Source organism: Dendropsophus ebraccatus, chromosome 6 (genome assembly GCF_027789765.1).
Source record: "Dendropsophus ebraccatus isolate aDenEbr1 chromosome 6, aDenEbr1.pat, whole genome shotgun sequence".
Taxonomy (NCBI): Eukaryota; Metazoa; Chordata; class Amphibia; order Anura; family Hylidae; genus Dendropsophus; species Dendropsophus ebraccatus.
In genome coordinates, this window is record NC_091459.1 from 20,182,352 (window position 1) to 20,197,218 (window position 14,867).

General features: G+C 42.4%; 1 protein-coding gene across 24 annotated transcripts in view; it reads left to right on the plus strand.

The window, feature by feature from the left end:
• Positions 1-14,867, plus strand: part of RIMS1 (regulating synaptic membrane exocytosis 1) — a 271,494-nt gene that overhangs the window by 125,371 nt on the left and 131,256 nt on the right. For 22 of the 24 annotated variants that reach the window (XM_069974601.1, XM_069974607.1, XM_069974603.1 and 19 more), the window contains 4 exons: positions 4,030-4,160; positions 4,346-4,517; positions 8,148-8,301; positions 8,414-8,485. In XM_069974601.1, the coding sequence (XP_069830702.1) occupies positions 4,030-4,160; positions 4,346-4,517; positions 8,148-8,301; positions 8,414-8,485 (529 nt within the window). The remainder of the gene's footprint in view (positions 1-4,029; positions 4,161-4,345; positions 4,518-8,147; positions 8,302-8,413; positions 8,486-14,867) is intronic. The other 2 variants (XM_069974604.1, XM_069974623.1) reach the window with 1 other exon arrangement.

Here is a 14,867-nt window from a genome sequence, read left to right on the forward strand (position 1 = left end):
TGGAAAGCTTTTATCAGCTCCTTGAAGTAAACTGTGCATTATAGGCTGCCACCTGGATGACAAAGTGCTTCTCCTGCTGGGTGCATTATGTGTCTTCCATTCTTTACTTAAGTGAATACTTTATAATGGACGCTAAAGCATTCTGGGAATTTATTAGCAGAAGGGCATGGTTTACTACAAAAGGTTCAAATAGCGTATATATATGATGACCACGAGCAAAATGATATTTACTGTCTAAGACGGTTATCCCACAATGAATGTTATCTTTATTTAAATAAGGCACCAAATTCTCAAAAAGTATTAAACATTTTAAATAAGAAAAATAAAACAAAAATCATGTAAAGAGTTAGGACATTTACTCACATCGTATGGTACCACCTGGTGTTCAGAGTGTGTAACACTAGGCATCGCCCAATGAGCTGAGCGCTGGTGAACACAAAGGTATGCTGGTCTTAAATTAGGTCCCGCCCCAACTATTCCACTGGGTTCACTAAGAGGCGCATGCAGAAATCTATACCTGCTTCTAAGCGGGTGTAGATTTGTGCCTGCGTAGAATCTGAGCCTAGTGGGGGGCATCTTGGTGATGAGCTGGCACAGCAAACATTCATCATCTTTGACATCAGGGTCATAATAAACAGTCTCAACATGCCCATGCTTCATTTTACATTCAGGAAACAAACAATAAAAAAAAGTCAGTGCAATGAACATATCTATTGTCTACGGCCCCAATTAGTCGAAAACAGCTGTGCACACAGTGTAAAGTATGGCTGCCGGTCATCCTCTACAGGGCTCCAGATGGCGACCAAAATGGTTTCCAATGCGACTGATATTTTGCAAATGGCGCCCAGATTTATTAATCTGGGCGCCATTTGCGACTGGCCCCGGCGGCGGCGCGCTGTCTCTTTAAGTATCCCCAACTGATGCGCGGCTGCCGGGGGTGTCCCGTCCTATCCCCGGCAGCGCGGCGCATCAGTGAGCTGCCTGGGGCCCTGACTTCCGGCACAGGAAGCGCACGTCAGAGACGCTTCCTGTGTCAGAAGTCACAGCCCCGGCGTACAGGGAGCTCACTGACGCGCCGCGCTGCCGGGGATAGGACGGGACACCCCCGGCAGCCGCGCATCAGCCGGGGACAGCGTCCGAAGAAGAAGAGGATCGCCGGGGGAGCGGGTTGTCAGGTGAGTTTGTGTGTTTGTTTTTTTTAAATACTGCTTAGCATAGAGGAAAGGGGGGGGCATCTATAATGGGAGGAGAAGAGAAGGGGGGCATCTATAATGGGGGGAGAAGAGAGTGCCATCTATAATGGGGGGAGAAGAGAGTGCCATCTATAATGGGGGGAAGAGAAGGGGGGCATCTATAATGGGGGGAGAAGAGGGGCCATCTTCAAGGGGGGGAGAGGGGGCTAGCTATAAGGGGAGGGGGTATCTATAAGGGGGGGAGAAGAGGGGGCATCTATAATGGGGAGGAGGAGGGGGCATCTATAATGGGGGGGAAGAGGGGGCATCTATAATGGGGGTAGAGGGGGTCATCTATAAGGGGAGGGGGTATCTATAAGGGGGGGAGAAGAGGGGGCATCTATAATGGGGGGGAGGAGGGGGAATCTGTAATGGGGGTAGAGGGGGTCATCTATAAGGGGAGGGGGCCATCTATAAGTGTAGGGCAAACTGGCTGCAGACACTGGGAGATAGATATATGCACAATTATTATTATCAGGGCCCCTCAGGTGTCTGTATTGTAGGGGGTCACTTGCATTAGTCACTAGGTGAGAGATATATCTATCTATATACACATCTTGTGGGGGGTCACTATGGCTGCAGTCATAAGTCTAGCTCAGTATGTATAGACTGTTGCAAGCTTTTAAAGGGAACCTGTCACCCCCGGTGACGGGGTGACAGGTTCCCGACCCCCCGTTAGAACCCCCTATACTCACCTCATCGCGCCGGGTCCCGCTTCTGGAGGTGGTCAGGTCACGGAGATCTCAGCCGCTGCAGCCCGGCGCGCCCACTGAGAGATGAGTCCAACACTCATAGAGAATGACGGAGCGCTGGACTCTCCCGTCATTCTCTATGAGCGTTGGACTCATCTCTCAGCGCACGCCGGGCTGCAGCGGCTGAGATCTCCGTGACCCGACCATCTTCAGAAGCGGGACCCGGCGCGATGAGGTGAGTATAGGGGGTTTTAACGGGGGGTTGGGAGCCTGTCACCCCGTCACCGGGGGTGACAGGTTCCCTTTAAGTTCAAGTTCAGAAGAGTAAGCCTCATTAAAAGGCTAGCCAAGTGAAGCTGAAGTACTGAGTCAGACTGGATATGGTTGTCAAGTTGCAAGTTTCCATGTTGAACGTTTTCAAACTAAGAAAAGAAAGAATCTAAAGGAGGAGGAGGCTGCCGCGGCCTCTGCACACAATAAGTCCCATTTAACATAACATTAATTTTACATGGTTTAAAATGTTGGCGACCAATATTCTAAATTTTTCAGGTTAGGAGCCAATGGCTCCCAGGTAAATTTTTTAGTCTGAAGCCCTGCTCTACATTGTGTGCAATGCCTAATTGGATTGCGGGCACACCTAAAGGCATCCACAGTCCAAATAGAAATAAAATAATGTTCATCCGGCCAATACTGGTGAACATGCAAGACACCGGCTGTTGTCAATATGTGAACATAGCCTTAAAGTGTTGCCGTGGTGATCCACAAATTGACTTCAATCTGTTCTACAAGCAAAGATAAGAAACTTTGCCGTACATTCTATTTTTGAAAAATTTAATTATGCTATGATGTCCAACCTTCAGAACAGCCAGACTAAGACCCCTATAACATTATGCTCACACGGTAAAACTTTGGACTACAGTCATCGAAATGCAGTTTGCAATGCCTCAATGGGCCTAATCTTAAAGTGTCACTGTAGTTTTATTTTTTATTTTTTGCAGAAATCAATAGCGATTTTAAGAAGCTTTTAAATTGGGTTTATTAGGCAAATATGCCATTATCTGTATTCAAAAAGACTTTCCCCAGGTCCCCCCCCCCCCTCTTCTCTCTCCCTCACTGCTCATTATCAGGAAATCTCAACTCTTTTACATCAGTCGAGCCCTGGTTAACCTATGGAGAGGGGGGAGGAGGGAGATTAGTCGCCAGCAGAGAACAGAGACCAAAGGATTACACAGCAAGAGCTGCATGAAAGCCGGTATTCAGAGGTCAGAGAGGTCAGTGCTGACTTCAGAGGAGATAGCCCGGTGATGTAGCTGTAAATTAACTCTTTGTTGTCCTGTTTTGGCGCCTCATCTCCCTCCACCCCTCCCCTCCTACTTTGGAGGCAGATTGTTGGATTTGATGTACAGTAGATTTGGTGCACAATCCATATTCCATCATTTTTTTTATGTTCTTTTGAACCTTTTGTATAAGTGTCACTGGGTGTGATTATGTATATAAGGGTGAGGGATATGCTATGATACTGAGGCTGTGACGAAGCACGCTGTGACGTGTGAAACAGCTGTTGCCTGTTTATGTTCGCGCTGTATCACCTGTTGGCTGAGTAAACAACACTGTTGCTGAAGGAGAAGGGTGCGGCATCTTTCTCTCCTATATAGTTGCCTATGTGGGCCAATTTCCATCATGCCTGGAAAGCAAAATCTTTGCTTCAGCTGCCCAGGCATGATGGGATTTGTAGTTTTTGCAACAGCTGGAGAGCCGAAGGTTTCCCATCCCTGCAATAAATGATAGTTACACAGAAATTAAATGATCAATTACTGTAATTGACATTGCATTTCCATTTTGTTACTGCACGTGTTAACGCAGCCTAAAGAATGCCAAGTGGCCTAATTTTTTTTACATTTTTTAAAAATTTGCCTTGTTACCTAAAACATCTAGTTAGATTACTTCTTTCATCTTACATATACTTTGAAAAAATAAAAGCTTGAAATCTGATCATACCAACACGTCCAGCAGCTGAATGCATGGAGGAATATAACTGTGTAACGCTGTGTATATAATTAGGATCCTGTTATTAAACTAGTAGTAATTATATTTATTCACTTTAGGTAAAATTATTGTATGATAAAGTAGAACATCATCTAATAGTCACTGTGCTACAAGCAATAGATCTCCCACCGAGACCAGATGGGCGCCCCAGGAACCCCTACGTGAAAATGTATTTTCTTCCGGATCGAAGGTATTGATCCATCTTTTTTTTTTAGCTTGTTATAGTTTATTATGTTGTTCGCATCTGAAGATAACTTTCACAAAGACATCTGTTTATTTTGTCTGACTTTCAAACAGTAAACACCAGACTGCAATCTTACAAATTGCCACTAGATGGCAGAGAGTAACCGTATTTTAAACCTATCTTTTTGGCAGCGATAAAAGTAAGCGGAGGACCAAAACAGTGAAGAAAAGCTCCGAACCAAAATGGAACCAAACATTTGTTTACTCCCATGTGCATCGTAAAAATTTTAGAGAACGAATGTTAGAAATAACTGTATGGGATCAGCCAAGAGTGCAAGAAGAAGAAAGCGAGTTTCTTGGAGAGGTATTCCTTTAAGTTTATTTAAGAAGTATATAATATGCATATAATAAAGGCATGTACAACACGGCAGCCGTGGAAGCTAGGTTTCAATTGTTCGTAACAATAAAACATCAAACTGATGTAAGGATGGAGTTATAATCATATGATTTTTAACCCGGGCAACCCAGCACTGTGCTTTACAGGGATGACACCAAAAACATAGGCCCCTTTGCAAGAGCATTATAGTAGTTCCCTGTTTACTAACTGCTATAAAATAAGAGGTTAAGCCAATCACTGGCCATGGCCTGTCTCGGCCAGTGATAGACTTAACCACTTATTTGATACTACAATCATTAGCCAACGACCGCGCATCACTACTACATGTAGGGATGCACACCCAATGATTTTAGGTCCATTATCCCTCAGTGTAATAGGGCCCTTAGGGTCCTATTACACAGGCGAATGGGGGCCCTATAATAACTGTAAACGAGCATTGATCTGCTAGACTGGTGCTCAATTACTGGGCTTATTACACGGCACGCTAATCGTTTAACGAGGGCTGCATGGACATCCTTACCGATGTCCTTGCAGCCCTGGTTTAAACTGCGTACATTACCTATCTATGCTGCAGGGCTCCTCTTGCGGTCTACTTCTCACCAGGTCCCGTGCGCTGCAGCTCCAGAGCGGCCTGTCTGAGCTAACAGGCCGCTCAGCCAATCACTGGTCGTGTCGGTCCCGGCCTGTGATTGGCTGAGCGGCCTGTCAGCGCAGACAGGCCGCTCTGAAGCTGCAGTGTGCGGGATTCGGGGAGAAGCAGAGCGCAAGAGGAGCCCTGTTACACTAGCGATGTGCAGTCGATGCCCGACAATTAAAGTTGTCATCGGCTGATTGCTGTGTTTATTACACAGATCGATAAACGCCCGGATAGGGCCAATTCGGCCGATTATCGTAATAGGGCCCTTAGTCTGCCAGTGGGGAAGAAGCATGCCACCGGACATTTGATCGAACAGGCGCCTGGGAGCACTTTATATTTCTTACATTGGCAGGATGGCAGAAGGTGCCAGTTATTTGTATATTGCCACTGTATTAGTCAAGGATTTGTATTTTTTGTTTTATGTAGGGACTTTCCCACAATAAATATATAAAAAAAATCATAGCATAATACACACAAGATATATCATCAGTGTGTGATCAGCAAACATTTCAAAGCCTAATCCACCAAGAGAGAAAAGGGCACCTAGTAAAGAGAAGAAGCCCCATCTTCCTAAAGTTACCTTCACTTGGCCTTGGAAAGTAGCGTATTTTGTAAGAAACTCAAAAATCATTGGTGTTCCAGCAGTCAGTAGATTATAAGAAATATAGCATCTATACTTATTATGGGAAAACGAATGTACTCATAGACATCTTGTCATAGACAATCAGAACAGATCATATTACCATTCATTGATCGTAAACATTGATGGAACTTATTTCCTGTTTCTATTATATACTCTAAGAAGCATAACGTTTTTCTATTTTAATAGCTAAATGAATGAATAAAGCAGATGCCAGTAGTCACAACGGTTAAAGAATTGTTTATTAGCTATTTACTAAGAATTGCTGTTTTCCATATTAGATTTTCTCCGTGAGTTGAATTTCTTTATTGGATTACAGTGCTTCTGGACTGTGTCTATTATAAAGGAGGAGGTTCAATTTAATAATATCTTAGTATTTTATTCCTTTATTGTTGTTAAATTTGTTATTTAGTAGCATTTGTTTCCGCTAACTGGGTCTTTACATATTTCCATTGCTCCCATTCTATGCCTGCTACAAGGTTTTGTATACTTTGAAAATTGTAATCCAATTTTTGGGCATGTTAGAAGTTGTGATGGACTGGGGTCCTGGTGCTGAGACCCCTACCGATTACTGGAACTCACTTAAGCATTTTACACCATGTTTTTGATGGTCTTTGCTTGGTATTCTTCAGAAACCTATGTTTGTGGTATAAAGAGTCAGTTTAAGGCTACATTCACACTTTCCATAGGTTTGTCCATAAATGCGGAACCACATTATGGACGAATTTAGTAAGGTCATAATTGGGCCACGGATTCACCCTCAGAAGTCTATAGGAGCGCCTGTAATTTGTGGATGTTACGGAATTAATATCCGTAATGTTCACAAATATTATGGATCACCTTAATATAACAACGGCCTTCCCATTTTTTGCAGATGGGCAAAAAATAGAGATGACAGATGCACTACAGACACATTTTCTGCGGATTGTATTTGATGATTGCGGACATAAAATACGGTCCTGACAAAACTACTGAACATGTGAATGTAGCCTAAGGCTAGGGCCACACTACGGTTTTGCATTCCGTTTTCTTCATCCCGTTTTGCAAATAACGGATAGAAAAATGGATAGAAAAACTGATTCAATTGTGTGCATCCCATTTTGATCCGTTCTTTCATTGACTTTTGTTATATAGAAACAGGTTTGAAGCTGTCTTTTTTAGCGTACACAAAAACATGGTCAACCACTTTTTTGTGTACGCTTAAAAAAAAAAAGCATCCGTTTTGATCTGTTTTTTTTTCTTATGTAAGTCAATGGAAGAACTGATCGAAACAGATTGCGCACAACTGCATCCATTTTTCCGTCAGTTTTTGCCTTTTCCAAAAACGGACGAAAAAAACGGACTGCAAAAATGTAGCGTGAACCCAGCCTATTTCTGTGAGACTTTTTGTAAATCCATATACCATTGACTGGGCTTTCTGAGGCGAGCCGAGGAGAAACAAAGAGACACAGCTTTAGACGAACGCTTGTGCCCTTTGCTTCTTTTGATCAGTTGGGGTCTCAACACCTGGACGCCCACTAATGACAACTTCTGACGTATCACTATGACATGTCAGAAGTTTGTTTTAGTGACAGGTACACTAGAAATAAAAGACCCCTATACCCAGAAAGCATACATTTTTAATTTTTTATTTTTTTCTATCTTAAAGTGACTCTGTACCCACACTATGCCCCCCTCCCCAAACCACTTGTACCTTCAGATAGCTGCTTTTAATCCAAGATCTGTCCTGGGGTCCGTTCAGCAGGTGATGCAGTTATTGTCCTAAAAAGAAATTTTCAACTTGCAGCCCTGTGTCAAATTGTCGTGCTTTGAGTTTCTGTGCCCTAGGTCTGCACCACATCTCCGTCTCTCCTCCCTACTCTCTTTATCAGTAGGAATGCCCCTGGCAGGATTTCTCCTACTCACCACTTGTCTAAATACTGCACATGGGCCTTAATTATCCAGCTCATGTACAGTGTTCAGACAAGTGATAAGTAGTAGAAATCCTGCCTGCGGCATTCCTAATGATGAGGAGGGCGAGGAGGAGGGACAGAGAGGTGGTGCAGGCCTAGGGCACAGACACTCAAGGCCACGCCAGTTTGACACAGGGCTGCAAGTTTAAAAGTTGTTTTTCAGGACAATAACTGCATCACTTGCTGAATGGACCCCAGGACAGATCTTGGTTTAAAAGCAGCTATCTGACGGTACAAGCGGTTTGGGGGAGGGGGTGGGTGGCAGATTATGGGTACAGAGTTGCTTTAAGTAGATGTTAGGCTATTACCATCAACACTCTTTGGAAGGTTATTTGGCTTCCCATCTCATGGTATAACTTTCCTCCCAGATTCTCATAGAGCTAGAGACTGCACTATTAGATGATGAACCTCACTGGTATAAACTGCAAACACATGATGAGTCTTCACTACCTCTGCCTCAGCCATCACCTTTCATGCCAAGAAGACACGTACACGGAGAAAGTTCAAGCAAAAAATTACAAAGTAAGTGACCCCGTGCTGGAGCGTAGCCACGTCATGTCTTCTTATTGTCTACTGTGTGCATATGCCCTCTTCTTCTTCACGAAATGACCACCTATGGTTTGCTGTTGTACAGGATCTCAGCGAATCATTGATAGTGACTTCTCAGATTTTGATGTTGATGATGGTATTGGAGTTGTACCTCCAGGTGCGTTGGTAAAAGGCATGGTCCTATCTTCTCTTTTTGCTTTCTGCTTTATTTCACTAATCCGACTCTTCGTAGGATGTTCATTTTGGAGATTCAGTGTATTGTGGAGAGTATTCTAATCATAAAGAACATCATTCGATTGACGTTTTTTTTTCGACAACCAAACACGCACTTCAAATCATTTCCAAGGCTTTGATTCATTATCAAACTGGTAAACCATTGGGGTTATTCAATATCTGACTTCACAATGCTCTGAGCTAATAAATGCAACATTGTTTCTAGAGCGTGAACACCATAACATTAATTATTTGTTGCGAGACACATAGATTTGTCCTATTTGTTTCTTTGTTCTGCTTGTTGAATTAACTAGTCTGTAGATCTCATCATGAACCTGCTGCTGCACGGAGGTGTTAACAGTGCATGATGCATGGCCGCCAATTTATATTTTGCAATTAGGATAGAGAATGGAGTTTGTAATCTAGCACCACACTTAAAGGAGAGGTCCGGTGAAAATTTTTAATAAAGTATTGTATTGCCCCCAAAAGTTATTCAAATCACCAATATACACTTGTTACGGGAAATGCTTATAAAGTGCTTTTTTCCCTGCACTTACTACTGCATCGTGATGTCACTTCCTGGATAACATGGTGATGTCACTTCCCGGATAACATGGTGATGTCACTTCCTGGATAACATGGTGATGTCACTTCCTAGATAAAAATGGTGATGTCACTTCCTGAATAAAATGGTGATGTCACGAACCGACTTCCAGAGCTGTGCTGCTGGAGAGAATGATGGCAGGGGGACACTGAGGGCACAGGGCACTGGAGGGACACTGAGCATCCCCCTGCCATCATCCTCTCCAGCAGCCACAGCCCCCACAGCTCTGGAAGTCAGTTTGTGACATCACCATTTTATTCAGGAAGTGACATCACCATTTTATTCAGGAAGTGACATCACCATGTTATCCAGGAAGTGAAGCCTTGATGCAGTAGGAAGTGCAGGGAAAAAAAGCACTTTATAAGCATTTCCTGTAATAAGTGTATATTGGTGATTTGTATAACTTTTGGGGAGCTAATACAATACTTTCATAAAAATTGTCACCGGACTTCTCCTTTAATGCTTATAGCTATGCCTTTCAAACCTATCCCAAACCTCTCCAATAGTACACATAACAGAAAATGGTTATCCTTAAAGGACTTGGACATAACTTGACATTTCCCACAGGCTTTTTTCCATTGGGCATATCGTAAGGCTTGTCAGTAATAAAGGGAGTCTGTCAGCTCTGTTATGAACAGAAGAGTCAAGGAGGCATTGCTCAGTCATGGCATACATGTCTACTCCCTCCCCTTCCCTTCCTGTCTTAGGGCTCATTCACCCTGCGAAAATCAGGCAAAATCGGCGCAGACTCTGCTCGGAATTCCGCCTGCCTCGGTGTCTCACTGTTATGTATAGGGTGCCTTTGCTCTCCGCGGCTCTCCGCTCAAAGAAGTAACATGTCAATTCTTTTGGTGGAGGCAGAATTCCGAGCAGAGTCAGGGGCAGGGTTTCCGCTTGCAATTTACGCCTGTTTTCTGCAGTGTGAACAGGCCCTTATCTGAAAGACATACAGTGCTCAGTGCCTGAAGACAAGCCCTGTACCTCAATCAGTCAAAGCCAGGGAGGGGGAGGCAAGTATGCTTCAACTCGGCACTGCCTCCTTGACACTTGAGCTCCAAGCACGAGATAGAGCTGACGGATTTCCTTTAACATTGCATCACCAAACTCATGTTAATGGTAGAAAATCATGTTTGAACCTAATAATATATTAAGTAATTATTAAACCTAAAGGGGGAGATTTATCAAAGGTTGTAAAATTTAGACTGGTGCAAACTACCCACAGCAACCAATCACAGCTCAGCTTTAGGCAGTGCTGAAAGGAAAGCTGAGCTGTGATTGGTTGCTGTGGGCAGTTTGCACCAGTCTAAATTTTACACCCTTTGATAAATCTCCCCCAAAGACTATGGGATATCTAGGTGGTAACAAGTTAACTACAGGTTGAGGTTCACTGCAGCCAGTGATTTCAAGCTAGGACAAGGGTGACTGGAGTACAGTGGGATCACTAACACATCATAAAATGTTTGCTGTGGGGATTTTCACTGAGAATTTTTAGGTTGTTTATTAAGGTTGGGTTCACACTACCTTTTTGTTTTTTCAAAAAACGGATGAAAAACGGATGCATGTGTGTGCATCCGTTTTGATCCATTTTTTATTGACTTCCATTATAAAAAAAACAGATAAAAACTGATTTTTTGTGTACGCTAAAAAAAAATGGATCAGTTTTTTTTTGTTATAATGGAAGTTAATGGAATAACGGATCAAAACGGATGCACAAAATTGCATCCGTTTTTTTCATCAGTTTTTCATCCATTTTTTGCAAAAAAAAAAAAGGATTGCAAAAACGTAGTGTGAACCCAGCCTTACTTGTTAAAGGGGTACTCCAACAAAATATTTTTTCTTTTAAATCAACTGGTGTCAGAAGGTGCCAGAGATTTGTAATATTAAAAAAGGTCTCCAGCCTTTCAGCTGCTGTATGACCTGCAGGAAGCGGTGTATTCTTTCCAGTCTGACACAGTGCTGATAATAATAATAATAATAATAATAATAATAATAATAATAATAATAACAACCGAATAATAATAATAATAACCTAATATAATAATAACCTAATATTACTACTAATAATATAACAACAACAATAATAATAATAATAACAACCTAATAATACTACTAATAATATAATAACAACAACAACAACAACAACAATAATAATGATAATAATAATAATAATAATAATAATAATAATAATAATAATAATAAAACATTCCAATAATGTATCAATGGTCATTTTACTATTGGAGAAGATGTCAGAACATATGGTCCAGTGGAGGAAGATCACCCAATGTTCTAAATTCAGTTCTCATTCAGATTTAAATCACTGCTTATATATATGTGTATAATCCCAATGGAAAAACCTGACCTAAAGCTCCCTGTAATGTTTCACAACTGTATTTACTATTGAACATTATGGTAATAGGTTTGAAAGCAGGTTTGCAAAACACAAGAGTTAAACAATAATAATGCTGTTATTGTCTTTTGTATTTGCTTTTCTATGTGGTAGAGTGATATATGAAACATGCATTACTGGGGTTGTCCAGCAGAAATCTTTTTCTTTCAAATCAACTGGTTTCAAAAAGTTATATACATATGTTATTTACAACTATTTAAAAATCTCACGTCTTCCAGTACTTATCAGCTGCTGTATGTCCTGCAGGAAGTGGTGTTTTCTTTCCAGTCTGCACAGTGCTCTCTGCTGCCACCTCTGTCCGAGACAGGAACTGTCCAGAGCAGGAGAAGTTTTCTAGGGGGATTTGCTACTGCTCTGGACAGTTCCTGTTTCGGACAGAGGTGGCAGCAGAGAGCACTGTTTCAGACTGGAAAAAACACAACTTCCTGCAGGACATACAGCAGCTGATAAGTATGGAAAGACTGGGGATTTTTAAATAGAAGTAAATTACAAATCTATATAACTTTCTGACACCAGTTGATTTAAAAGAAAAAGATTTTTGCTGGACAACCCCTTTAAGTACATTCTTATATTCATCTGTAAACCGACGTACATGTTTGCAGCAATTTTAAGGGAATTATAACTTTACTTCTTGTTTGTACCTGATTTTTGGGCAGCATATTTATTGTGATCTCCTGTTTATTATATTTTAGGAGTTTATTTGTTGTAAAATATCTAACATTGACAGAGTAGGAAACAGACTGATACAGCATTGTGTTTTGTACTTATTTGGATTGTGCCTTATAAATGTCATCAGAAGGTTCATTCCTTTATCCTTAGTGTATTCTATTGACCAGAAACAATAACACTGATGTATTCTGCTAATAGGAGGCACAGAGTGAGGGAAGACACTATAGATCCCATAGAACACCCACACAAGTAGGCGGAGAAGATATAGGATGAATTATAACCAAGGACTCGTATCCTACAATGTCACACATCAAACAGATGAACCACCATGCTAACCATGACGGACATTCTAATAACTGAAAGACAGCTCTGTTGTACTGTTTCAAACCAGATAGGACTACTCAAATAGCAATATCAGAATGGAAAGCGTATCTGCTTGCTCTGCCCTGTAGTAACATGTGACATAGGAAGGCTGCTTTATGTCGCTGTTCATTCCTCATATTGCTTTGTGGGGTAGGGTCTATATCTCCAAAGCACATCTTATAGCATGGATGACATTATACAACAGTACTGAGTAGTCTAAGCTGTAACTTATGCACTGGGATGAGATCTAATACAGTAAACTTGCATACTCCCTTGTGCAGTCTCTGTTTGCTTCTGGCCCTCTCCTTTCGTCCCACTCCTCACCTCTCCCCTCTCCATTGGATTGTATGGAATGGTCTAAGGGTCCATTTACTCAGAAAGATTATCTGCCAAAGATTTGAAGCCAAAGCCAGGAATGGATTTGAAAAGAGGAGAAATCTCAGACTTTGCTTTATGACTTTATCTCTGTTTATCATCTGTTTCTGGCTTTGGCTGCAAATCTTTGGCAGATAATCTGTCAGATAATCTTGTGTAAAAGGGTAGATTGCAACCTGTGCAAAACTTTGATTGCATGTTTGGGAGTGTGCTTATGTACTGCAGGGAGTGTGCTTATGTACTGCAGGGAGTGTGCTTATGTACTGCAGGGAGTGCGCTTATATACTGCAGGTAGTGCGCTTATATACTGCAGGGAGTGCGCTTATATACTGCAGGGAGTGTGCTTATATACTGCAGGGAGTGCGCTTATATACTGCAGGGAGTGTGCTTATATACTGCAGGGAGTGCGCTTATATACTGCACGGAGTGCGCTTATGTACTGCAGGGAGTGCACTTATATACTGCAGGGAGTGCGCTTATATACTGCAGGGAGTGCGCTTATATACTGCAGGGAGTGCGCTTATATACTGCAGGGAATGCGCTTATATACTGCAGGGAATGCGCTTATATACTGCAGGGAGTGCGCTTATATACTGCAGGGAGTGCGCTTATATACTGCAGGGAGTGTGCTTATATACTGCAGGGAATGCGCTTATATACTGCAGGGAGTGCGCTTATATACTGCAGGGAGTGTGCTTATATACTGCAGGGAGTGCGCTTACGTACTGCACGGAGTGCGCTTATGTACTGCAGGGAGTGCGCTTATGTACTGCAGGGAGTGCGCTTATGTACTGCAGGGAGTGTGCTTATGTACTGCAGGGAGTGCGCTTATGTACTGCAGGGAGTGCGCTTATATACTGCAGGAAGTGCGCTTATATACTGCAGGGAGTGTGCTTATATACTGCAAGGAGTGCGCTTATATACTGCAGGGAGTGCGCTTATATACTGCAAAGAGTGTGCTTATATACTGCAGGGAGTGCGCTTACATACTGCACGGAGTGCACTTATGTACTGCAGGGAGTGCGCTTATATACTGCAGGGAGTGCGCTTATATACTGCAGGGAGTGCGCTTATATACTGCAGGGAGTGCGCTTATATACTGCAGGGAGTGCGCTTATATACTGCAGGGAGTGCGCTTATATACTGCAGGGAGTGCGCTTATATACTGCAGGGAGTGTGCTTTTATACTGCAGGGAGTGCACTGCTAATAATCTCTGTTGCCCACATAACCACTTTAGCACAGTATTGTGTCCTCTAAGTGTCTCCTCATAATATACTGTACTGACCCCTTTGTGCCACACACAGTATATTGAGCCACTTGTAGTGCCTCTACACCACTATACAAAGGACTAATAATTCCACCACACCTTGACCACTGCCAAAATAACAGAGTGACTGGAAAATATCCCCATTCCTTTACTAAATAACACCCCCCCCCCCCACTATACTAAGACTAAAATCACTGATATCATTGCTATACAAGCGACAAATAATTGTGCCACGCCATATGACCACTACCATTACCACCACATGGCTGGATAATACCACCATAGTGATACTTATTGAAAACAGCTGTACACATAGCAATATCCCCCCCATTACTGAGCCCATGTAGTGGAGATCCAACCTCTGCAGACAGTAAAATAGATTATATTGCAGTTACATGCAGTGGATGTCTACTTGAAGTCATTCCCTTTCCATTTTATCTTTGTTTACCCACCCATTAGGTAGATGTCCCAAGCAGGTAGTTATCCCCCTCCCCCCAGTTAAGTAGATGCCCCGACTCTCTTCTTACTCCCCCTCCTCTGCTCTCGATCTGGTCTCCTGGGTCGGCGCAAGGTTAGCCAATCTCTTTACATTTTCAAAACACTATGGAGAACATTTATTAAGTCCGGCGATTTTTACTCC